The sequence below is a fragment of the Prorops nasuta genome, unplaced genomic scaffold (genome assembly GCF_024137725.1).
Source record: "Prorops nasuta isolate Cenicafe-Biocafe unplaced genomic scaffold, Cenicafe_Pnas_1.2 PNAS00003, whole genome shotgun sequence".
NCBI classification, from domain to species: Eukaryota; Metazoa; Arthropoda; class Insecta; order Hymenoptera; family Bethylidae; genus Prorops; species Prorops nasuta.
In genome coordinates this window covers 11,831,540-11,857,024 of record NW_027116800.1, presented here as the reverse complement: position 1 = coordinate 11,857,024, position 25,485 = coordinate 11,831,540, and the positions used below count along the sequence as shown (strand labels likewise).

The following is a 25,485-nucleotide window of genomic DNA, read 5'->3' as shown; positions in this document are numbered from 1 at the left end:
TAAAGAAGATAAAATTATTATTTTTATCATATTAAAAATTGTGTAAAAATTGATAAAAAATTTGCATCGGCCGGGAATCGAACCCGGGCCGCCCGCGTGGCAGGCGAGCATTCTACCACTGAACCACCGATGCTGACAATAATATGTAAATTTGAGAAATTTATAATGGTCAATTATAACATATAACAGCATATCATTATTTTTCGGAAAAAAAAAAAATTGCATCGGCCGGGAATCGAACCCGGGCCGCCCGCGTGGCAGGCGAGCATTCTACCACTGAACCACCGATGCGAGCGGTAATAAATGAAGTAAACTTAATTATAATGGAATGTCAATCTGTCAACGTATACTATAAATCGAAATTTAGTTTTAAACGTCATTGTCTTTCGAAAATTCTTGATAATACAAAAAATTGTTTTCTTTTTTTGCTACCTGTAAAAATAACTATTGTTATTTTAATTTGAAAGATATATTTAAATTAACAAAAAAGAGTACCCATTAATGTTTTTAGAATATACAGAAGATAAAGATAAGGATATTTTTTCTTTTTTACTTTAAGATAAAGGAGTTAAGGAGAACGCAAAGGATGGGGCAGCCGAGCTGCGGGGAACTCATTATCATATTCTACTGTTTGGCGGTGATTAAGGTTGGTTTTATGGGCTGTATTTTCTTAGTATAATTGGGCCTTGGTCCCCTGTTTTCGCATGTGTAGACGGTCTTCTCTTTCACCCTCCACTCCGGGTCTCTGCTCTCTTTCTGCGGTCCCCGACATCTATTATCCACCTAGCTATCTTTATATTTTTGTACCTATCTTTTATTTTCATCCGCTAGCAAAATTTATTAGTGCCCCTGTGCTCTGCAAGTCGCCGCCATTGTTTTCGAAAAAAACTTATTTTATATTTTAATTAAAAAAATTCACCTTTTAAGTTCTTTATAAATAAAAAAACCCGGATATTTTAAAAATTAAATAAAAAATATTTAAATTTTGCAGAATTAAATAATTAAAATCTAATTATTTATTATTCATATTCCTTCCAAAAAATTAGTATATATGTTTTAAAATAATTAACTCATGCGGATGATATATAAAATATAGACAGAACAAGTCACACACTCTTTAAATTTGAATTAATTTAAAGTATAACTAAGTAATTAGTTATAAAATATTTAGAAATTCCTAATTAAAATAAGAAATTTGACTTGTACTTGTGCATATTAGCATCCAGTACAATCTTAATTGCAAAATAAAAACAATAAAAAATATAGATTTTATATACCGTTGTGATGGATGACAATATAATATTCAAATATGTTGTTTTCCATTGGGTTTTATCTGTTTTTGAATATTTCATCATTAATTTATTTAATCATTTAACGCAATTTTGATTCCTTTAAATTTGAAGTGTGTCTGACTACTACAGTCTGAATATACTATATGAACTACCTTAAATTAAGTTTTCAGTGTGCTGGAGCTGAAAAATAGATGTGGGAGAGGGGGGAGGGGGTGGTTGTCTACAAGATTGGTAGGGATAAGGAAGGAGGCGCGCGCTCGGCGACTCCGCGAAGCACCGCGAAGTGTTGGTGTTGGTGGCCGCCGCTATGCCATCGTCCGGCGTTCGGTCGCGCCAGTCGCCACTCGCCAGTTGCTCGCGAACTTTTAGAGTGGTTGGGTGTTTTTTACTACATTGCCAAAATATTCTCAAATTCAAACTGTCAAAGGAAAAATAGCATTACAATTTTTTTAAAACTCTTCGTATTGGCTGGTTTTTAAAGTTCTAAAAATTTGGAAAGCTTTATGTCAATGAGGAAAATGTAACACGTGCTTAATTTAAGTTTACCAATGCAATAAGGAATAATATAAACGATGTTTCACGGAATCCCGTAGAGAAGTGAATAGAGTTGCGTGGTGATGTGTGCCTCGGATTAAAATATCTAAAAATACTCGGTGTGTAGCAGAAAAGGAATTTCATTGGCTGCGATGAAAACCAAGAGAAATTTCGTTGGAATTGGTTTGGGTGATTGAGATTTAGTTAGTACCAAAGAACAGGAGACTTGTTAAGAAGTTGGGAAAGAAGAGGAATTCAAAATGTGGTGGTTTGTTTTGTTAATACTTGTGAAAACAACGTGGTGTGCTAATGGCGTTTGTGAGCCTATCAGGATAGAAATGTGTCGAGGTTTAGGCTACAATGAGACTACAATGCCAAATTTGGTCGGACACGAGATTCAGGGTGATGCAGATTTTACCCTGCAAACATTCAGTCCTTTGATCCAGTACGGATGCAGGTGAGGACAGTGGCTCTCATTTTCTTCGAAAACTAAACCCTAAAATATCCATTATACTTTCAACAAATTTATCTATTTATTAGGATTGCAAGTGTTAAGATAAATTAAACTGAAAATACATTTTACCAATAAGATAGAATTACAAAGTTTTTAACTGTACAAAAAGTAACAATTAGGCCCAGTTAGTATAAACATTCGATCGAATATATCTCGGGTATGATATTTTCTTTACTAAGCGCTGAACTAATTTGATTTTATCGCAAATTTGACGATCTTTCAGCGCACAACTACACTTGTTCCTGTGCTCGGTATATGCGCCAATGTGTACGGAAAAAGTTCCATTTCCCATTGGCCCATGCAAAGGGTTATGCGAACAAGTTCGAGCCCGTTGTTTCCCCGTCCTTCAAGGATTCGGTTTTCCATGGCCAGCGGCCCTAAATTGTTCTAAATTTCCACCTGCCAACAATCACGAGCACATGTGTATGGAGGGTCCCGGGGAGCCTGGGCCAGCCAATCCGGTTCAGGTAAGCGCTCTCAGCCAACCATCCAATTTATTCGTAGATATTTACAACGAATCGCGAGCCATAAAGCGATATATCCACTAGACTACAATCTGCCAAGATAAAACTATGTAAGATTTCTCTCGCCTCGCCCACTGACTGATTTATAAACGACGATAAATCTCGAAAACCACTGTTAGAAACGAAGAGGTTATAAAGTGGAGGGGGGAGTGTGGCGCGCGTGTTCATAAAACAACGATGATAGGTTAACTCTGTAAAACAAATGGAAGTGGCAGGTTTTTCTCGTGTGGATTAATTCGTGGAAGAGGAACAGGTGAGGGGAGAGAAAAAGGGAATTGACCTTGGGGATTGCTTTTGCAGGCTGTGGGGGCCGGGAACGGGCCCTGGGGCTGCTCGTGGTACGCCAAATCTGGATTGTACATCTTCCTGAATCGTTCCGGGAGATGCGCCGCTGCTTGCGACGCCGACATTCTATGGTCCCAGAAGGACAAGAAGCTCGCCGAGGCCTGGATGACTGCCTTTGCCACGGTTTGCCTCATCTCCGTCGCGGTGGCTGTACTCACCCTGATGAGACCCCGCAAACAACGTTCTACCACTAGCACTGCCGGTAAATACCGCAGAATTTCAATTGCATATTACAAATACCCCAACAATTCCTTTTCTACTGTACATGTTGTATGTATACAAGGTGTTTAATTCGCTACAGAGCGTTACCATGATTATTTACTTCTCTCAGTAACTATAAAAGATTTCACAATTATTTGTCAGGAATCTTTTTCAAATTTCATATAGATCTAAAATTTTGTTGTGCAAAAAATTGATATCTACTGTAATTACAAAGATAAACTAATTGTTTGTTAGCACTTTGAAGCGAATTAACATAAACGCATAATTTACCATTATATTATTACACATTTTTCATTTTCGTAGTAGTTTTATTCAATGTATTATTATTATACCAATCCCTGTTTCACAGTATATGTATACAAAATTAGCAATTTAATTTTCTGACTTTTTAAAAAAATATTTCAAATTATTATTACATTATTTATGGTCATATTCCACCATGAAATAATATTTGTATTGAGTGTATGGTCGTTGTTTCTCGACAGAAATATATTAAATATAGCAATTTTTTATAAGTCGGTTAGGAATAATTTGTTTCTGTTTTCAATTTGTAGAGAAAGCAATCGCGTGCCTGACTATTTGTCACGCAGCCGTCGCAGTGGGTTACGTGATCCGATTGACTGCTGGCAGGTTGTCCGTCGCGTGTACTCCAGCGATACCCCTGCACCCTCAGGATCAGGTGATCATCTCGCAACAACAGCAACAATACCTCACTCAGGACGGCCTCGCCAATCCTTATTGTGCCATTGTTTTCTTACTTTTGTATTACTTCGGTATCGCCGCCAATGTCTGGTAAGTCTATTCTGGAAAATAATTAACATCTTTTTGTCAATTCCTCAATTATTCATTATTTAACTTAACAACACAATCTGCTCATCAATAATTATCACTACAAATGTGAACTTATATTTTATAAATATAAGAGCGAAGATACAATGGTCCCTTTTCTTCAGAATTATTTTGAAATTTTTTTGTCTCTTCCAAGAAAATTCAACAACCAAGCAATATGATTATTCCTAAGAATTGGTTGATGAAATATAGGTGAAGGAGATTTCTGCATTGGCTTAATTAATATTAATTCGGTGTATTAATTAATGGCGCTAAGTAAGTGGATGAGTGTAATGATTGTTGGTAAGGGAGAAGAGAAGGGGGGGGGGAGGAGAATTATCAGGGTGTAGAGTGGTGGGGGAAGATCTGAATTCAGCGAGTAGCATGGGATTTTTTCTGGACGATAGCCGGTCAGTTTTTCGTGCAGGAGTCGTGGTTGCGAGCACTAAACACGATTCTCTCTCGAGGCGAGGCGAGGTAGGGTCCGTCGTTATGGTGTAGGATGAGGCCCTCCAAGGAGGGGAGGGAGAGGAAGGGATAACAATCTGGCAACAGTGTTGACTCCCCTCGTGCCGCTAACGAGCCTCTGACTCCCATCTCGTCCCATCCCATCCAGTTTATGCTGAGAGGTTCATCTTAGTAAATGTAACGGGTGGCTTCTTTTAAACTACACTTTTTACCATCATTCCATATTAAAAAATAATTCAATTATTTTATTTTAAAATTGCGTGTCCTCTTTTTTAACAACTTTATTAATGATGACGTCTGCAGAGAAAAATTTATATTTCTCACAAGATATCATTAACTAATTATTATTTTTTTTAACTGAATTCATAATATTTTAAAAATAAACTGCCATTTATTTACATTCACGTACCAACAGTGATGTCCTACATTATTTATTTATTTCCATAACAATTCTTTACTCTAGGATAATAATAATTTTATCGTAGCAAATTTTTTAATTATAATTTTTTTTGCAGTATTAATGTTTTTTATTTCTTATAGCATTGAACAAATGTGAGTTTGAGGCTTCTAATTATTTTGTTTTCCATCAAAACTGATGAGAAATTGAATTGTACAGAATGGATTTGTAAATTGAAGCCGTTATTTTCTGCAGAGCAGAGCGTAGGCGAATGCCCTTGTACCGCCCAAGGGTGAGGGGGATGGAATAATATAACGAAGCAGATCTTGCATTCCTGGCCGATCGAGTACTTGGCAATAATCGTAAATCCAGGCCGTGTTTTCGTTTCGAATGCTCGCGCGAGAAAAAGGAACAGCTTGTAATTTCTCATAGGCACCTCGTGAGAAAACAGCCCGCCGCTTCCAATTAACAAACGCAGCTTTATATTCACAAGTCATCGTTTCAATTCTATAAGACCTCGTCTATTTAAAAATAAATTAATCTCCAATCCAGTTAGAGAAATAATTCACAAGTTTCATTACAGCTCTATTTAAATTATTACCGCAAGTACCGATTAATTAACTTTTTCCTCACGTCGTTTACTCAGTATGAGAAATAATGTAAACATAGGACCACGAACCTTTGTGTAAAAAATAATAATTTCTTGAATTTTTTTAACATTACTTCTTAATTGTTTATCAATTGTATTCACTCGTGATTGTCAATCATCTTTATTCGGATGATTTTAAAGTAGCAATACAATGACGAGTTAATGTTTATGTAAATGATTTTATGGAAAGATGCAAATGATTGGATTTTGATGGGGCCACCCGTTAGGTGGTACGTGCAGGGAGTAGGGTCGGGAGGAACCTTGTTGCCAGATATGCATGGAGTCAATGGCATTCCATCTTCGAGAGAGTAACTTTGCGAGATAAAGGGAGGGGTAGAGTGAAGTGAGAGAAAGAGAGAGAGAGAAACTCGAGATGAGAAGGGAAATGGGAAGAAAAGGAGAGTTAGGGGGGGGAGGGAGGACGAAGGGCTGCGGTGGGGGTGAGATGCTTCGCGAAGTTCTTGGGTGGGGGGAGAGCCTGGAGAAACGCACGAGTGCCAAGGGGAAACGCGCAACAAGATGATTCACACACTCGGATGCAATTTGCGGTTGCACTTGTGCAAATCGATAAAAAATTCGTGTTACCATTTACGCCACTTTCAAATAAACACAAAAATCAAGAATTCTACTCTTCTGACAATTTAAACAGTTCATATTTTGTATATCTCACGCTTCTTAAATTTCTTACTGTAAAAATAAACAAGAATAGAGATTTTTTGTTTCGTTTAAGCAAGCAAGAAAACTCGACATTCGACCCAAATCAGTTTTGTCTGCTGGTTGAATCATAGAGGACCGAGTAGTAAAATAATTTCGTGAAGCAGGTGAGGATAATCGAGTTTGCTGAGGCGAAAAGTAGCCAGGAGCAGGCGGCGGGGACTCCTCGGTCTCGCGTGACCGAAATAACCTATTCCAGAAACTCGCAAGACATTTGTGCTCTCTCGTCGAATTCGCTTGAATTTCTCGACCAAACATTTTTTTTCTACTTATCGAGTATAATATTGAACGAAAAATGTCAAAACGATTTTCCTTGCTTGGCTTCCAGGTAAAACGTGTTTTCTATCCGCTTAAAATTTAATAAACTGTATATATACACACATATATATTTATTTATATATACTTATAAAATTTTTTCGTCATTAAATGATCGATTCTAATCGTTATTTTCTCCATAAATTTATTCAAGCATGCCAATTAATTTCTTTCATTATAGTATTTACCGGGTGAACGGGAGGTGATCTAGTAATTAGATAAAAAAAAATTCCCTCACAAGATTTTCCTGATTATCTGTCGTGTAGGATTTAATGCGATCTCGTTAAAGCGATAATATGAATAATAAAGGGACTACTTGATAAATGAGACGCGATTCAATTATTCCCCCTTTTCTCTTCACGCTCAAAGTACCCCGTATGTAAATCTGTTACTTCCGTTCAGCTCGTGGAAAGAATTGAAAGATTTGCCAGTATTTCTATAATTTGCGGCACATCTTTTTATACAGCTTCATTCCGTTCCCCTCTGTCGTTCTCTTTTTCCACTAATTTAGGATGATTTTTTGGTCGAATTTATGGCTTGTACTATTGGTTTATTGGGTTCTACGAACGAGGAGCAAAGAGCGAGCAACGAGAGGGAGGACCCTGTAAGGGGAGATTGTAAAAAGCGAAGAGCGAGTGAGGAAAAAGGTAAAAAGTGTGGTGTATAGAGAGAGAGAGGGGGGGGGGTGGACCAGCTTCGTGTCCGCAGGGCGCGATGTTTATCGGCTCTTTCGATGTAAATTATGGCTGTACGGAACACTCGCGCGCACAAATACAGGGAGAGATACACGAATACCAATACAGAAGCGAGCGGTTTCCAGGGGCGTACGTGATTGGGGCGCCCAAATCTGCGCCAATCGGCCAGACTGAAACGAACGCGTTAATTTCCTTGGCAACGAACCAGTCGAGCAACTGGATCAATTAGACGCTTAAATTAATATCTGTCGCAAACTCCGCCCTTTGAAAAGTACCCCCTCCCCCTCACCTCTTAAAAATCCTCGCTTTTAACGCCATCAATTTCCCCTACGCGATTTTCCCACATTTTTTACCAACTTGGTATTTGCACTGTGAGAAATTGAATGAACGATCTTTCGGTTAACTTCACTTCGTACTTTCTCCGCCAAATTCTTATACTACACTGTAGCACGAAAAAATTACGATTTAATTTGCCATTGTGAATACTGTATAAAATTGATTGGTCGAGGGCCTATCAGCTATAATTTTTTATATAGAAATTTGACTGAGGAAGTACAAAGTGAAGTTAACCGAAAGTTACGCGAATCAATTTTGTGCACTGTGCTTTTATATTAATTATTTACCGAGTATCTCGATGTAAGCGAGAAAAAAACTTTATTGAAAAAACAGGAAACTGATCGAGTTATTGTCTCCAAGAAAATTATTTCGTGAAAATTTTCTAGAAGAGTTCCTTCGGGGAAGTGACGGACTGTTTATTTTCCGAATGAAGTAGGTCGCCAATTGGGCTCTATATGGCAGGGCAGCGTTTGGAAAGTAGGAGTCGCGAATGGCAATGCGTCCATTTTTGGAAAATTACGCGTCAGAGCCGATTAATTCCATTTCTCCGTATAGAGAGAAGGCGGTCGTTTCTTCGCGGAATTGACCACTTGGACAATTTTCCAGCAATTTTTGGCGACGATCCAATCGGTCGATGATTCTCCCAGTGGCTTAACTGGGAATCAAAAGAGTTTCATTTTTTCTTCATGTTTTGGCTCGGCAGAGAGGGGAAGGGGGGTGGGAGTTTCGTGTTTCGAGTTGGCCCTTTATTTTCTCTTACTGAGTCGGGTTTCGCGAGCGCCTTTCGAACAAGGGAAAAAGGATAAGTCAGAGGGGGAGGTAGCTGATCCATCATCTCGCGGGCCCCGACTGGGGCCTAAGCCCCGAACCCGGATCCGAGAATTCTTCGATAACTCATCCCAGATAAGCTTTCTCTTTCCCCCAACACACACACACACAAACATCTCGCTTATACCTTTAATAATCGATCTCGAATATCGTCAAGAATATTCCCACTTCCGTTGTTGCAAATTAAACAATTACAAATTCTACGACGAAAAAAGTAAACAAATATGAATTACCAGAAGAATGAGACTTAAATAAGGGGAATTAATTAATAATATTTTCTTGGGTCCCCAACAGCGAGTCTTACGGTAGACTCGTTGCCGAAGAGATGTTTATATTCGGTCGTTGGGGGGATTGGGAGAATGAAATGTTAAAATGCGGAATGGGGGGCCCACGCGACTATGGAAGGTTTAAAATGCGTGTAATCAGAAAAATGAGCGTGCTGGAGGTCAGGTGGTAAGGAAGAGGGGGGGGGGGCTTGTAGGAGGTGGGGGAGTAGGGGGTAAGTGGAAGAAGCCGAAGAAGATGAGGAAAGGTCCAGTGAGGAGGGAGGGGGGATAACGACTCGCTAACTAACAAAACAAACACGAGGTGACCAATGCCTCTCCTCTCCCATCCCATCTCGTTGATTATATACCCCGCAGCAAACGTTGCACGACCCTTGATTCTCTTCCCCGGAATTCCTCTCCTCGGTCCTCCATCTCGCTCGGCCCCGCATACACTATCCATCTTTCTCCACTTTTTCTCCCGACCCTCCCAATTCATCCAATTTCCAGCATTTAAACGCCATAAACCGTCCGACTTATTTCCAGAATTAATTAATCATATCCGTTCCATTGATTTATTCGCTTCTCTCGTTCCACGAAGCTCTTTCAGCTTTGCGGGTAAATTTATCGGGTCGTTCGAGTGGTTCGCGGAATTTAATTGTCGAGCGATTTTGTTTACGATGGGATTGATTTCTCGATGGCTTTTGTTGTTGTGGATGCATTTCGTTTCGGACGCAGCTGCAGTTGGCGATGGGGTACGGTTGGATGATGATGGTGGGTCGAGGGTAGGAGGGGAGGGGGAGGGGGGTGGGATCCTTGGAGGTGGTAATATCGAGTTTGCCATTTTGCCTCGCAGCGCGCTCGGCTCAGGTACGCGTTCGGATCGTAAAATCGAAACTGGTCCGGGAACGTTCGTCCGTACTCCCGCAGCGGATTCCGTGCCAACTTCAACTCTGCTTTTCCTTCCTTCGACGTTCTTTTATCGCCGCCGATTACCCCGCAATTTCCACCGCTTCTTTTTATCTTTATACTTCACCTACCGAATTTATACATTTTTTTTCTCGTTTTTCTTTTTTAAGTAAATTTGCCCATTTTTGTTTACACTGTATCGTAAATCTTATAATTTATCAAAAATTTATCTCATCTTTATTTATCTATTTTAACGAAATTCGTTAGATACTTCTCCACATATAATATATATATGCATGTATACTTTCTTCTTTTATCTCTTCTATTTCACTGATTATTCAGTAGCACCTCCCTTTCTTGAATTTCTGTTTTGCTCTTTTTCTTTCAAGTAAATTCGTCAAACCTGTATCCTCATCAACCGTGCATCCCCCTTTGAACTATAAACCTGACAGATCATTCAGCTGCGCCCCAAACCTTTTTCCCCCTCCAAACGAAATAATTTGAAAATCTTTGCTCGTTAGAGCTATTACCCTTTTGAATATGAGAATGGAAGTCGTGGTTGAAGGGGTGAAGGGGGGGGGGAGTTTCCCATAAAACACTGGGTAAATCTCCATAGGGAGACTCGGGTCTGGTAATCAATTATTATGTAAAACCGCGTTCCGAAGGTCGATCTCCCACAGGGTAAGAGGCTCGCGATGGAAAGGATGAAGAATGAGCGAAAGAGATGAGGAGAAGGGGGAGGGGGCGTCATAAAAATGGCTGGTAACTCGTTAACATTTCGCCGCAGTTTGAGGGAGTGTCGGGAGTAGGGGAGGATGACTCGTTATTACGGGATCCACACGTCCACCTCCTTTTCTCGTTTGCCTTCGGGACTCGCCAGGGTAACGCGTTCCCGTTAAACTCCTCGAGTCTCTCGGAATCCATCCGCTTCAACAAACGGAAATAAAATCCTACGAGAATATAATTTTATGCAACCGGAAGCATGGGTCAAGCGAGACGAAGAAAAATTGATATTCAGAGTTGAAGAAACGACGAGCATATTGTGTAAAATATTGTAAACGGAGCGAAGCATATTTTGTATATTTAATTAAAATACTGTACGAGAAACAATAAACTTTTAAGAATCGAAACACTTTTTGCCAGGATTGCAGGAGGCAAACATAAAATTATATGTATAATTTTATAAAGCTAGAAGTTGGGTCAAGTGTGAAGCAGAAAAATTGCAATTCAGAATTGAAAGAGAGAATACCGGACGTATTATGAAGAGGGGGGAAGAAGGTGGGGGGGGGGGGACTTTTTTTTACTTAACACGCAATAGGAGCTAATGGAGCAAGTTCGCCAGACCGGTGCTATTACAAGGCAATAATATTTTTATAGTTTCCACTTTTAATGCGTGTTTATTATCCTACCATCATATCGCGACGCCTGTTTTAAGTATCGGTTAAATAATCAACGTCGCTTTGGCGCTACCAGAAAGCTGCGACTTATTGTTCCACCGATCACTCAACCATTCTTATCGTCCAATTCCCTTTTTTACGGGTTAATTCCTCTCGTACTTCCACTTTATAACTGAAACTATATACAATTACCGCTTTTGCAAGCCGTGTATAACATTGTTTTATTCCTTGTTTTTATAACGCCCGTCAGCGACCCACTGATAAACTCATAATTGAGTCGTTGCAGATCTGCTCGATCGCGTTTTTTTTTTTCGTTTCCTGCGGGTCCAATCAGAGAGAAGGAGAGAGGATTTATTGGAGAAGCATCAGGATCCTTCCAGAAGTTGTTTTTAACGAATCAAAGACTCGTATTTGGTCGAGGAGATGCAAAGTGAAACGGCAGTTATGATTTCTTTTGTTAAAAATAGAAATTATGGAGATGAGAGAGCGAGAGAGTGTTAATTTTCCTCGGTAGCATGATTTATAACGTTTGGTCGTCTAAAGTTAGCTTCAGGGCCTTCGGGAAACCGAGGCAACGGCGTCCGGTTGTCGCGGACGATTAGTCGACGCTCGCACCAGGAATTGTATGCACTTGTGTGTGTGTGTGTGCGTGCGTATGCACCCCGTGGAATTGCGCAAGAAACTCGCGACTGCTCAAACCCAGGGTGGTCCGCCACGTCACACACGTGTTTGTCTGCTCAGTTTCCTCCTCTTCGAGCCACTTCCGGGCGACAAATATCCCCCCCCCCCCCTCCCTTTCAACTTCTTCCCTTTCCCTTCCTCGAATTTGTCGCCTTCTCAAAACGCGATTTGCATATACGACAGGAAAAAATATAGAAAAAAAGCAACACACGAATTTCGATTCTGAGAATTGCATTTCTTCTGAATTCTTCATTTTTGTCATTCGAACATCGTAGAACGTTCCTTCGTAAAGATATTCATAGAGGATCGAGCGATGCTATTGGTCGTGACGTTTCATTTCTCGTGCATCCAAATTCCAATTTCTCTGTTGAAGAAGTATTCATTGGGAATCGATCGAGCAATACTGCTCGCTAATTATATTTCTCAGGTGTTTTCCATTTTCTTTGTTTACCAATTAATTACTTTTTACATTTATTCGTAGGAAATTGCCCCATTTTTATCTTTTTGTCAGTAATGAAAGGAAGGATCATTTCTTGGAAAAATATTCAATGAGGATCGAGCAGTGTAACATGACTCGTCAAGGTATAATTTCTTCCAGTTCAATCGAATCTTATCACATGCTTTGTAACTCAGCCCGGTATAATTAATAATTGCATCTGGAGATAAAGTGCGTATATGTGCACTTCTTTGTGTATACTCGTTTGTATGCGTGTACGTGTGGAGGTCGTAAGGATGTTCGACCAATAACCGGATCTCCGATTATTTCGCTGGCAAGAAAATTGCTGGATGCTTGAAATAAGTGGAGGGGGGGGGGGAGGCTGGACCAATAATTATGGACGAATTACCGCATGTTTGTTTTACAATCTCCCCGGGTGAATATTCTCGGGTCTTGAGAGGAATTTTTCCATCAAGAAAAGGCCCCGAGAACTCCCTCCCCCTCCCCTTCACCTCAGCAACCCTACTCGCAATCTTTTCAATTGATCTGCTCGCTTGTTAATTAAAAATTTTTCCATAATTCATTCTCCAGTCATCTCTCGATGAGATGGATTTTATTGCATTCGTTTGTTTTCTTTGTGCGAAGCGTTGAATTTACTTATTCATCAAACTGTAAATTAGAAGTGAAAAGGATCGAGTGGACAAAGTGAGCTTGGGACCGCCTTAAAAGTTTATTCAGCACTCGAGGTGAGAGAAAGACCTGTCCCCCCTTTGTGTTATTTGTCGACCAGTAGTCCTTTGCTCACACGTTAGCCAAGATCCTCCGCTCCTACACGATTAACAATTGTCCCGCTCGCACTCCGGGAACTTTCCACTGAAACTTGCTTGGAACAGCAGGGTAAACATTGGGAACCGTTAAAGATATATCCGAAAATAAATCTATATGGTATATAAACATGAAAAAAAAATGTCCAAAACAAGACATTTTTTGTATACGAGAAAACGATTGAGAATTGTATTTATTTTTTGAGGGTAAAGAAAGAAATGGGTAAAAGCGTAGGAAATTAATTTTTAGGCAAGCATAATATATAGGAGATGGATCGAAAAGAAATTTATTTAAATAAAGGCAACGCGAGGGAGTTTTAAAATGTGAATGAAGAAATTAGAGTCCGTTAAGAGGCCATGATTTTCAGAATAATTTGACAAAGGAGGTATCCGGATCGAGGGTCGAAAAATCGGAGGGGCCCGTTTGATCGAATGACAGGGGGCCTCTCTCACTTGGCGTCGAGTGGAAAAGCAAAAACTTGCCCGACGAATCTCGCTGTGATGAATGGAGCAACACGCATAAACGCACTCGCGTGTCACGCCTGGTATTTGGCGTGAAAAAATCCCACCATTCACACCATAACTCTCCAGAATCTCTTTATTTCCCCCCATTAGGAGCCAAATGAGAAGCCTTTTTACCTTAATCCGATCTCTGATCACTTTATCCTTTTTTGTTCATAATACCCTTGTTCTAATTATTTCATTCTCTCCAATCATTGGCAAATAATCGCAAAAGCGTGGCAGCTGTCGAATAAATGACAACAATACGAACTCAGTCGATAATGTAGACGTATTATTTTCTTCAACGAAAATCCTTTCTTAAACGATTTAATCAACTCGCAGTAACGTTTATCGTCGAATAAACACTGATGCGATCAGGTTTTGTACAGGAAAACATTATACGAAGATAAATAGCTGGCTGGCTCGTTTTTGAGGTTAGGAATAACTAGTGCGTTGAGGTTAAGTATGCTCGACTGATGATAAATAACGCTGAATTAATTTTATAACGTTTCCGAACACAAGTCTCTTATTGGATAACGAAGAAATGTTGAATTTTTAGGATTTTATATGATTATAACTGCGAAACTTATTTAATTCGGTCGGTAAAGAAGATTTCCAATTTCGATTTGCTTAAATTACACCATTTTGTTTTTCAACAGGTGGGTGATAGTTTGCGCCTGGTGGTGCATAGTCGCCAGAAAGTGGACGAGGACCGTGACCAGTGTTAAGGAGGACTTTGGAATCCAACAGGGGCTCTCAACCGTGGCCGCAGTGATAGCATGGGGACTCCCAGCAGCTCACACTATAGCAGTTCTTGTTACGAGAGACGTCGATGCCGATGAATTAACAGGTCGGTTGACCTAAATTATTTAAGCCTGAGAATGATTAGAATATTTTTATACAAACCGTACACAGATAGTATTTATTTACCGCTCTATAAGATTGAGTATCTTCCCACAGAACAATCGCAGTATTACAAAGACCCAATATTTCACGCTCCTGAACAATGACGTCATCGAATAACCTCTTTTAGCCGACTAATGTACTTAGTAATGCCAGAATTAGCAACCTTGCAAATAAAAACAATAGTAGAGAGAGATACGTGTATGTATAATAAATAGACGTTTTTTTGATTGCTTGATTGTATTTTGACTGCAAAAACGCAAATTCTGGCATCATTGACTGTACCGTCAATCTTGACGCTTCGCAATTATTCGATACGCCATAGGAAGCTATTTTAAAAAAATATTCCTTTTCTCTCCTTCTTCTTCGATCATTTAAAATTCTTTCAAAGTTACTTTGAGGAGAATTTGATCTTGCTTTTAAAATATTCGATTTTTTTTGTTTAACGGATTTTGTTATATGAATTTGAAACGTGGGAAATTGATATATATATATACGCAGTTTTACAAGAGATTCTTGAAGTGTTGCACCAGAGATTCTCGAGAGGTCCAAGATATTTTGGTACGGAGAACGAAAAGCGAAATGAATCAGACACGAAAGGCCCGCTGGTCCTTTGGAAGGATCAAACAGGGCCGCGACGAAGGTGGAGGGAGGAATTTGCCGGGGAATGTCCTTGTCTCCGATGCCCAGCTACCGGACCATTCCAAACAAATATTTGCCTACTACTTTCTCACATTACTCCAGCTGACAGCAATATATTTTTTCCATCCCTCCTTCCTTCCTTTCAATTAAATCTTATCGATCATTTATCAATTAATTCCCACCTGTATCGTTTTCCTATCAGTTCATTTATCTCGACACAATTTACATTATTCATTTTTAAATGGATGGGATAATAATTAGTGTCCATAGGTTCCAAGCATTGTTCAACAGAAGGATGAAACGACAGTAATTTTTGTCGAGTCTTCAATTTATCAAAATTAATTTACACGTGGTTTAATTTAAAATTAATTTAATTGCAAAAAAATTGGATTAACAGCGATTTGGTGGGGAATCTTTGAATAGCTTTTAGCTGCACGGACTGTGTAACGCTGGGCTCTACCACTTGGGGATTGTCGACATTCAATGCAAATATCCCAGGACCAGCTCCGCAACTTGTCACTGTCCGAAGCTAAGCCTGGGAGCAGTCCCTGCAACTGCCTTCCAAGCCTTGTATGCAAAATAATTCTATTCCTATCTTCCATTTTCCATCGATAATCAATTATTCTCATCCCTTTTGTTTTCTCTCCTCGCCTTGACTTCCCCACCTCGCTACTTTTATTCCCTCTTAAAAGCAAATTCGTCCCTTACCAAAGAAATTTTCGACCCAATGCAATCTCTGTTTTAAATATAGTTTTCATCTGGAGAAATGACAAAGTAATCACTTGTAAATTACGATTGTGTTGCAACAAGGGAGAAAGGATTTTTGTACTGGATAATTATTTTATAATATTTTTTAATACATATTCTACATCTTTTTGTAATGCTTAGTTTAGAAAGAGGGAGAGGGGGGAGGGACAAGGGCCAGAGAGAAAGAGAGAAAGGGCACCATCGTAATGACAGTAATCCGGAGGCAACCGAGAGAGCCGAAAAACCAGTTTGCTTCGTGTTTATATCCACGCGAGAGGCATCAATTTTCACGTTAACATCCACCGAGGTGTCCCGCGTGCAACTCGCCACTTGCCTCCTTGGCACGAGCGAAAAATCACCCACCACCTTCTGTGCAATAATTAAATCGACGTGGCTCCTGAAAAATTCATTAATCGAGCTTCCGAGTGTTCGAGCAAATCAAGTCAAGAGTCAAGCAGATTCTTCAACTATTCTTCCTACTTCAACGTAAATCTAGTTTCTTGAAAAATAAATTATTAACATTTACTACTCGGATCGGAGTGTCAGCTGTCGCCTTTTTGCACAAGAATTCCCTGGATTCGTGTCAGGCATTTTATTTCTGAAGTTTCTTCCTCACCACTTGGAATTCGAAGACTCGCATTCTTCGCTGGAACGACAATTCAACGAAATGAAACCCTAAAAGACTCTTTGACTCAATGGTCTTAAGTAATTTGTGATTGAAGCTTTATTGTCAAGAAAGTCGATTAACGTCTGGAAGATTTTTTGACCACATTTCCATTATTTAGAAAGTTTGGTTTAGCAAATATTGAATTTATTGGTTGAAACGAGATAATAGGAAGGAAATCGAGAAAGCGAGAAGGAGAAGATGTATATTCCATTGTGGCTTTTATCGTAGACCCGAGTTTGCAAGATCGTTATCGCGTTGTGCCATAATCGGTGGGCATTGTGCTCATTAACGGGCGACGCCCACCTGGTTTCTCGCGATTTCCCTGAATCGACTTGGTCGGGATCCAGGCATGTAGCCCTGGATTCCCTGGATCAGCCTGGTACTCATGAATTATTCATGAGATGCGCCTTGCTAGTTGCGTTTCTTGTACAGCCTGGCAAGAAAATTTTCTCCACTGCCATTTGAATACCTCTGTCCACCAATAACAATGCAAACCTAGGAACTTCCTTTTATATCAGTCGAGACTCACTGTAATTTAAGAATTTTATTCTTTAAATGAATTTTGTATTATAAAAAGGAATGTAGTTTGATAATTTAATTGATATGTTATTTTGCATAAAATTCGTAGAATTTTAATGACGCTGTCGTCTGAAATATTGTAGTAATAAAACTTCATGGAGGGACTTTGGGTCAGAGGCAAACGAAGGGCATAACGGGCGTAGCGAATTAATCGAAGAGACGTAACAAATTAATTGAACAAAGTGTTGTTGGCACGTATTCCTCGGTATCTTCGCGTATCACTTTAATTTATCATGGTCAATTTGACCAATTTTCTTGTGCGTTGTTTAACGCGCTGTCTCGAGGCCAGGCAAATCTTCCGTGAAATCCTTAATTGCTAGGAGAATAATTCCGATCGCATAAATGGTCTCGGCCGAGCATGTTAATTTCCCTTGCACGACTCCATTTATCCAGCCTTACTTTCCAACGACCACTTTGTTTTACTCCACCAATTATTTCCTTTTCTAACCAAGAAATTATTTCATTTGTTAAATTTATGCTAAATAATAAACGCATTTTATGTTTCAGAGTTATTCGGTGAAATTTCTCTATGAAAAATTTATAACGATACTCAGAATTTGTCCGACCCCTTGTAAAAGAAACAAAGTCGCGTGCCGTGACGCCACGTGACGTTGCGTTACAAGTTTTTGTCATTGACATACGTGTAAGGGAAGACGAGGAGAATTACGTCACACGCAGTTATTTCAGTTTTTGCGCGACCCTTCTCGTTCATTCCTGAAAAACCTGGCTTTACGCGTTCTCCAATATGGCGTCAATTTACTATACTTCCTCCTCCATTAATTTACTCCCTGAATCCTTCGTTTTTCCTCCGTCTTCTTACCAAATCTAATTATGTACAAAGATTTTTCTTCGCAGTTTACCTAATCAGCTCGAGAACAATGTCGATTAATTTTTGTCATATTTGTATTTCAGGTAGCTGCTTCGTGGGCCAACAAAGTACACGTTCTTTGCTATTTTTGGTGCTGATTCCGCAGTTCGTGTATCTTTCTCTGGGGACGACATTTCTGCTAATAGGAATGGCGGCGCTTTTGTTGCCATCCCGGCCAGCAAGACCAGCATCGTCCTTGAACCCGATACATCCGAATGGAATTCATAACAGCCATCCAAATGCGTTGGGTAGAGCGCGGGAGACCAAATCCCCAGCAGAGATTTATAAGAGACAAAAATCTTTGCTAAGTAGAGTTGGTTTTTTTAATTGCGTCTACTGTTTGGTAATGGCGTGTTTGACCTGCACTACTTTTTACGAATGGTGGGGAAGGGAGGCGTGGCTAAGAGCACCCGAACCCTCTACAGCACCAAGATCACCCGCACGGCCAATTTTACAATTCTTCGTATTACGCTTGGTGGCCACTTTGGGAGCTGGTATCATGGCGGCAACATGGATCTGGTGGCCAAATTTGATGCACGTCTGGAAGAGACTTCCTCCATGCAAGCAACCACCCCACAAATGTCATCCACATGCACTCCCAGTTCCAGTAATGCATTGCTACAGTCCCCCTGCTAGCCCACCACCTCATCAGATCCATCATCTTACTCATATTCCACCTGCTCAGCACCCTCTTCTTCAATCTCATCCTTCAATCAACCATAATCCTCATAGACCTCATAAAAAACACAGAAAATACAGAAAACATCATAGTGGTAGTGAAACTCAAGTTTAGGGAATGAGAAGCTTTACTTTTATACAATTTTGTTGTAAACTTTACTGTGATAGTTGTTACTGGAAAGATGAATAACAAACCAGTGCTTAAAAAGTTCACTGCCATTAAAGCTTTTTGTTTGTTACATTACCAAACGAAACCTGCTATTTTATTTTATTTTTATTTTTATTTTTATTTTTATCTACTCAAAAGACTGAGGCTTAAAAAAAATATTCGTACAAACAAAAGGTGCCAAGCATGAAAACCTCACCGTGCTGGATATGTATTTATTTTTAAAATCTGGACGATGTTAACCCTTAAAGGGCACACCTTAAAATTACATAAATGTATGCTAGGTGTTTAACACCTAAGGGTATTTCATTATCTACGTTAATGTGGTTATGGGATATCTTTTTGCTATAAAATTAAAGAATTAAATTATTTATAACTACACTAAGGAAAATGTAAATTCATATCTCGGTGGTAAATTATCTACGACATTTTTAATTCAGCACAATTGGCTAGTATATGCAAGATCTACTGGGTGTCAAACACCCATATGGAACTTTAAGGGTTAAACATCCAAACTCTTGTATATATTTAAACTGTATGTAAAAGTAGTCTTAATGAAGTTATGTGTTAAAATAAACTGTAAAATACTTTTATTATGTATAAGATTATATTACTAAGTAGTTCATTTAGTAGGTAAGGAATGTTGTATTACTAACGAGTCTTATGATATTTTTGTATATTCCTGATTAAACATTATTAAACGTATACCTATATTGTATGTGTACAAATGACGGCGTTAACTCAGATTCTGGGAATGTTATGCTAATGCGTTAAATCTAAAGTCTTACGCCACTGAATTTGAGGTGTGATTGTCTTGCATTCTGGTACAATGCATTTAAATAACCGAGGCGTGGCATTCAAGAGAGTGCAAGAAAGGAGAGAAAAAAAATCGCTTGAATGCATCTTGCCCTTTTGGAATCTATTCAATTTAAAAGCTGGACTTTCTACTTTTTGACACCATTTGGCTGATTAGAGGCTGTAAAATATCACCACTGCTAAGAATTATTGTAGCTCTTGGTTTTAGCAAAAAGAAGCTAAACTTTTTACCCTTTATGCACTTTTGACGATGTCAGCATTTACAACGGATAATAACAAAAATAACAAAAGTGTAAAAAGTGTAATTAAAACGAAAAATTTAATAGAAATACATTCAAAGAACTTTACCTCTTGGTTTTTTTAACAAATGATGTGTAAGATAAATGTTTGTATTACTAAGATCTTACCGCCCCTTCCAATAATCGTGAAATTTTGAAGTGTATAAAACTAAAAGAACTGTTCCACTTTTTTATGCATTACTACAACCCATATTCTAAAAGCCTATTCTGGAAAACATTGGTTTGATAAAGTTCTTATTAAAAGTAAATTTATTAAAACATGTTGTTTAGATTAACACATTACGATTAAAAACCGTTATACAATATTTATTACTTGTTTTGCACTTTTAAGAGTTTCAAGCTTTTAGTAATTATATTTTTGTCTGACTCCGTCAATTGATTGATAGTTAAAAGTTTGGGCTTTGTATTTGGCGAAAATTCCAGTTTCAATAGCGCATCTAAATTTTTTATTTGTTTCTCAACATTTCGAAAAGTCTAAAAATATAACGATAAATGGTTAATTTTTAGAATAGTGTAATCTTTTAATAAAAAGAAATAATCACCAATCTCAGTTCTTGATCTATTTTAGGATTAGTTTTTTTCAGCTTCTTTTTTTCAGCGAATTCCTGCACACTGAAGCCAAGCATTTCTTCTAATAACTAGAAAATGTTTTGTTGTTTACTTGTTTTTCTCAAATTATAAAGTACGATTCATGTTTCTATTTACCTGTGATGAAAACATTATGTCTAAAGTTGCAGTCTCATCGGTAATGGTTGCATCGAGATGCCAAAGATTAGATCTTTTTACAAGATTTTCGTGTTTTATCACTCTACCTTTAACCGTCTTAACTATAACATTTATAACTGGGTCTTTTACCAGATGACAGATAAAGTCACAAATTTTTGGAATTGGAGGATCAGGCTTCTTTCCTAAGAATTCAGAAATCTTTCGATTTTGCGTTTTCTTGTGTTGGTTTTTACTGATCTTCGGCGTAGTCTGTACGCAACGTATTTTCGAAGTAGAACATGATGGTGGAGGTGACACTACTGATTGCTGAAAATATTTTTTCGTTATAATCGACTTTTAAAATAATAATATCATTTAAATTGTTAATAACATACTGCAGATCTTTTAAATCCATTAATTGAATTTTCAGTTTTTTTAATAGTTACTGCTGATGCTGATGGTAAATTTCCATAATTTTGTTTTTCTTTCTTATTCTCTGTATTAATTTTAGTGGATGTGAAAGCCTGGGGTGTTTGAATATTTGACTGTATTTCAAATTCATTAAAGTCAAAGTCATCATCAGGAAAATCATGGCTTAGCATTGGGCTGTCTATATCTTGTTGTAAATTACATTTAGTGCCCTTTGTAGAATTATGATGTGCTTGACTTGAATTAATTTTATTTATATTATAATTCCAACTATTGGAATTAGAAATAGAAATTTCATTTGATTTCTTCTCATTTAAATTCTTAGAATTATGACTTGGTTTCTCTGTTATGGGCTCATTAAAATCTAAATCAATCATCTCTAAAACATTGTCTTCTAAATTCAATAAATCATTTTCCTGGTTAGAAACAGCAACATTTGTAGGTCTACTTCGTTCTTTATTTATATGATTTGTGGTTGTCTGTTTACAACTGTTTTCCTCAATAGTGTTTAATGACTCCAGATTACTTGCAAGCTCATCATCCATTGAATTGTAATCCTGTATGTGATTTTGAACAGACTGGCTATTCTCTGGTGTAGGTTTATATGGATCCTCATTTAACGGAAGATTTAGAGCTGCAGCAAGAACATTTTCTTCAGCATTTGTTACTAACATACTCTCAACTTCTCCTCCTATTTCTTGGAAGTTTTTTTGTTCTAGTAAAATTACTCCCCTTCTGCATCTTACCGGTCCTTTTATTAATAGTTTATAACCAGGTAACAATGTTACCTAAAAAAAAAACAGATATCTTGGACTATGTTCCATCACAATTGTATAAGTTCCAAAGTATTTATTTACAGTAGAGAAGTTTAATTCACTATACTCTATTGCTAAAATATCTTGGACACCATCCGTTAAAAACAATTGATACATTCTCTTCTTAACAGGTTCCCATGGCTTTGCATTTTCGCTTTCTGTTACTTCAATGTTTGCAGTTGATATACTTCTTATTTTTTCCAATTGTTTATACTTTGGAGCTCCTATATCATACATTTTATCTACCTAAAAAGACAAAGAAATTCTAACTTTCTACTTCGTATAAAAATTTCAATAAAACGTACCTGTAAAATATATGCTCCTGGTAAAATAATCATTTTTTGTTGAGCTAAATTTTTTGGCAAAGATCCATGTTCATTATTAGTTTCTCTTAGATCGTTAAGCCTCCATTGAGTTTTCACAAATAATAGTATTTCATCGTCTGTGGCCTAAAAATGTATCATTGAAATTATTAATTTCAGAATTTTTAGGTTAGATTAATACAGAAACTACGAACATTAGTCTCATTATTTAAATAATACTCCACACATTCGGCGAGCCATGAATCGTTCATCAAATAATATTCCGCTTTTAATCTATTTTTAATGTTTTTGAGTAATGTACTATTCATTTCATTTAATCAAACAAAAAAATCATTTAAGACTACTAATCATAGGTCCCTCCTCACGAAATATAACAATTTGTTCCAATGAATTGTAAATATTCATTAAAATTTAAATTATTAAAAATTGACAGGTTTAAATGTATACGTATATATAGATACGAATTATATTTTTGGAAATTCCTTATTAATGATTGGTGAAAATTCGCGGTAAAATTTGTAATAAATCACGTTACTGGTTACTGTTGACGTCTTGTTTCTCGCTTAACCAATCCAACTGCCAACATCCATCGCAGCATTTCAAGTCAGCGCTGAATTGCGTTAGTTAGCGATTGCTGAGTATTGAACTGTGCTGCGCACTTCTAATACTTCTATTAGTTAGGTTCACTGTAACGTGAAGAAATTCAGGATTTGAAGAAAAAAAAGCAGTTTCCATGTTCGGGAGCTGGAAATGAATACACTCTGAAGAAAAATTAGATAAATTATGTGATAATTTATCATTGATACATGCAATAGCCGTCTATCTAGAACGATTACTGCCTTTTTCTCTTCAAATTCTGAGGTTTCTAGCCCTGAATTTCTTCACATTACAGTGACCCTTAGCAATGCTAACTATTCGCAGTGTCTGCTTAAAGATCTGTTAAGTGAGTTTTTAACGCATTACCGTATTCTCATTTTCCATCTTTCAATATCTTCTTCAGTATTCAAATCGTCATCCTCATTCTCTGATGATCTGAAAATTTCACACAATATTATATGATCTTTTTGTTTAAAAAATATATAAATAATTGTGGCTAATTATTACAACTATGATTTTTAAATCGTTTACTCTCTTTGTTTTCATAATTAGATAGTTAGCGACCTCTACCTTGGTACAGCTTAATGCTGTTGCAGTACTCACTGTCTTCTATGTCGAGAATATAACGTATTATCAAATTGGAAGAGTTTGAACATCCTAACCGTAATCTACCCATTTCTAAGTCCTAGCTCTAGTATACAAATGTAGAAAATAAAATGCAGTAAAATGTTGCTTGTAACTGGCTGTAACCTGGACTCATGTAAAACCAGCAATCCCGAGCTTGATCATCAAAGTATCGAAACAGTTTTTATCCCTTGTCGGTCATCGCTGAGCCTCAGTTGGTAACAGCAGATTCTTATCAATATAAGATAATACGCGATTAAAATAACTATTTTTATCATTGAATGTTAAACAATTTTCTCTACGGACTGTTTTATGTTCCCAAATCAGGTGTCTTGTGCATAATTGCATAAATAATGAAATTCTGAAGAACTGCTAACCAAATTTTACGCTTTTCAGAGTTTTGTCTATTAAGTTACAAGTCGATAACGAATTTAAATCATATATACAACGATCCTGTTCTAATTCACACGATAATCGTGTATTGATTGTAAGATAAGTTCGTAGCGTTTTTATTATAAAGCTTCTTAATAAAAAATCTAAAAAACTTTTATTTCAGCTTTTTGACAAAAAACTATTATTATTACAAATTCGAACATATTTTGTTTAAAAAAAATTTTTTTACAGACACTACAAATAATTAAAAATATATTTTTCATTTTAGTTTAGAATTTAATAGTGTAATTTAAATGGAATGAATTTCTTTCTTACGTATAGAAAAGAGTATTTTGAATTTCTCTCGTTCTCACTTCCTGATGACCTTCGACTCTGGAATGACGATACTTCATGTGAATATCTATACGCTTAACCGCAAATTATATTAGATGTACCTCTAATCAAATAATTTATAAATTAAAAAAAATATATAAATTAAAAAATAATACATTTCTTTAATATTCTTAAACAATGTCGCACTTTTTTTATAGTAATTACGTCACAGTAAATTTCCTGGTATGTTTTACTGGAAAATAATGTTGTGGCAAAATGAGCGGCGCTAATGTTACTTTAATTGTACTTCCGGTAGCACGAGCATCCCGTGCGCATCCCTGAGTTAAATTATATCTCGAATTGCGTTTTATGGGAATGGGATAAAAATATAAGAAAAAATGTGCACGGTGCACTAAGAAAAAAATTCTTTAATTCAAATAAATCTGTATTTGAATAGTCGAAAATAAATATTTACTGATTTTTACTAAATGATTGATTTAATGAAACAAAAATTACTCGAATTAAATTAATATTAATTCATTACATTAAATTTTATCGATATCAAGTAAATATTTATTTGTGGCTATTCAAATAAACAGTTATTTAAATCAAATGATTATTTTTCTCAGTGTGACGATAATTTAAATTACAATGATGAAGCTAAGTTTCGTATACAATATTTTCCTTGCCATTAGCAATATTTACACGGTTAAATTATTATATTTTATAAGCTTTTTGAATTAGGACTTATCACCTTAAAGATAAATTTGAAATGGAATTATTTCATAGGAGACTAAAATAATATGATTTTATTTATTATTTACCGTAAGACATGAACACACCTTTGAAGAGAATATACGTTATTATGGTAACTCTCCACTGTGAGGACCATCAGACTATGGAGAATCGCTGGCACGTCAGAGATTTATTGCTTCTTGCTCAGCTGCGTTTTATTAGCGCACCGCTGTATCGCGCTGTCGCAAAGAGGATGGATACCACGTCACAAAAATCACATATCACAGGTAAATATAATCTGAAAATTCCCAATTATGGATTCAGTTATAACATATATTGCAGAAAAGTAAATTAATTTTGATAACCAACTTTATAATTCATAATCAGCTCGCCAATTCTTCCGAGTGTTACATTAACGGTAAAGTTGAACGTTGGGAAGGTAGAATGGAATTTGACAAAAATGTGGCATTTTTTAAATTCACAAGGAAGATCAGGAGGTAAACTGTTTTTGCATC

General features: G+C 37.3%; 2 protein-coding genes and 2 non-coding genes across 10 annotated transcripts; 1 reads left to right on the top strand and 3 right to left on the bottom strand.

Moving 5' to 3' along the window:
* Positions 1–62: 62 nt before the first annotated feature.
* TRNAG-GCC (transfer RNA glycine (anticodon GCC)) lies at positions 63–133 on the bottom strand. The gene has a single exon. It is a non-coding gene; the product is annotated as a tRNA-Gly (tRNA).
* Positions 134–220: 87 nt separating this feature from the next.
* Positions 221–291, bottom strand: TRNAG-GCC (transfer RNA glycine (anticodon GCC)). The gene has a single exon. It is a non-coding gene; the product is annotated as a tRNA-Gly (tRNA).
* Positions 292–1,663: 1,372 nt separating this feature from the next.
* fz4 (frizzled 4) lies at positions 1,664–19,627 on the top strand. The gene is made up of 6 exons (XM_066746997.1): positions 1,664–2,283; positions 2,564–2,807; positions 3,165–3,411; positions 3,986–4,223; positions 14,332–14,522; positions 18,123–19,627. The coding sequence occupies exons 1-6, from the start codon at positions 2,087–2,089 to the stop codon at positions 18,869–18,871; spliced, it is 1,866 nt and encodes a 621-aa protein (XP_066603094.1). The 5' UTR covers positions 1,664–2,086; the 3' UTR covers positions 18,872–19,627.
* Positions 19,628–20,268: 641 nt separating this feature from the next.
* LOC136785745 (recQ-mediated genome instability protein 1-like) lies at positions 20,269–25,215 on the bottom strand. Of its 7 annotated transcripts, XM_066746992.1 has the most exons (9): positions 25,078–25,215; positions 24,239–24,295; positions 23,273–23,341; positions 22,292–22,435; positions 22,029–22,232; positions 21,138–21,959; positions 20,743–21,069; positions 20,580–20,675; positions 20,269–20,511 (listed from the first exon to the last, which is right to left on the bottom strand). In XM_066746992.1, exons 3-9 carry the CDS (start codon positions 23,288–23,290, stop codon positions 20,347–20,349), a joined length of 1,776 nt encoding a protein of 591 aa, XP_066603089.1. In that variant the 5' UTR covers positions 23,291–23,341; positions 24,239–24,295; positions 25,078–25,215; the 3' UTR covers positions 20,269–20,346. The 7 variants fall into 7 exon arrangements, with proteins under 7 accessions (XP_066603089.1, XP_066603090.1, XP_066603092.1 ...); XM_066746993.1 differs by lacking the exons at positions 24,239–24,295; positions 25,078–25,215 and adding an exon at positions 23,477–23,599; XM_066746995.1 differs by lacking the exons at positions 24,239–24,295; positions 25,078–25,215 and adding an exon at positions 23,510–23,593.
* Positions 25,216–25,485: the final 270 nt, after the last annotated feature.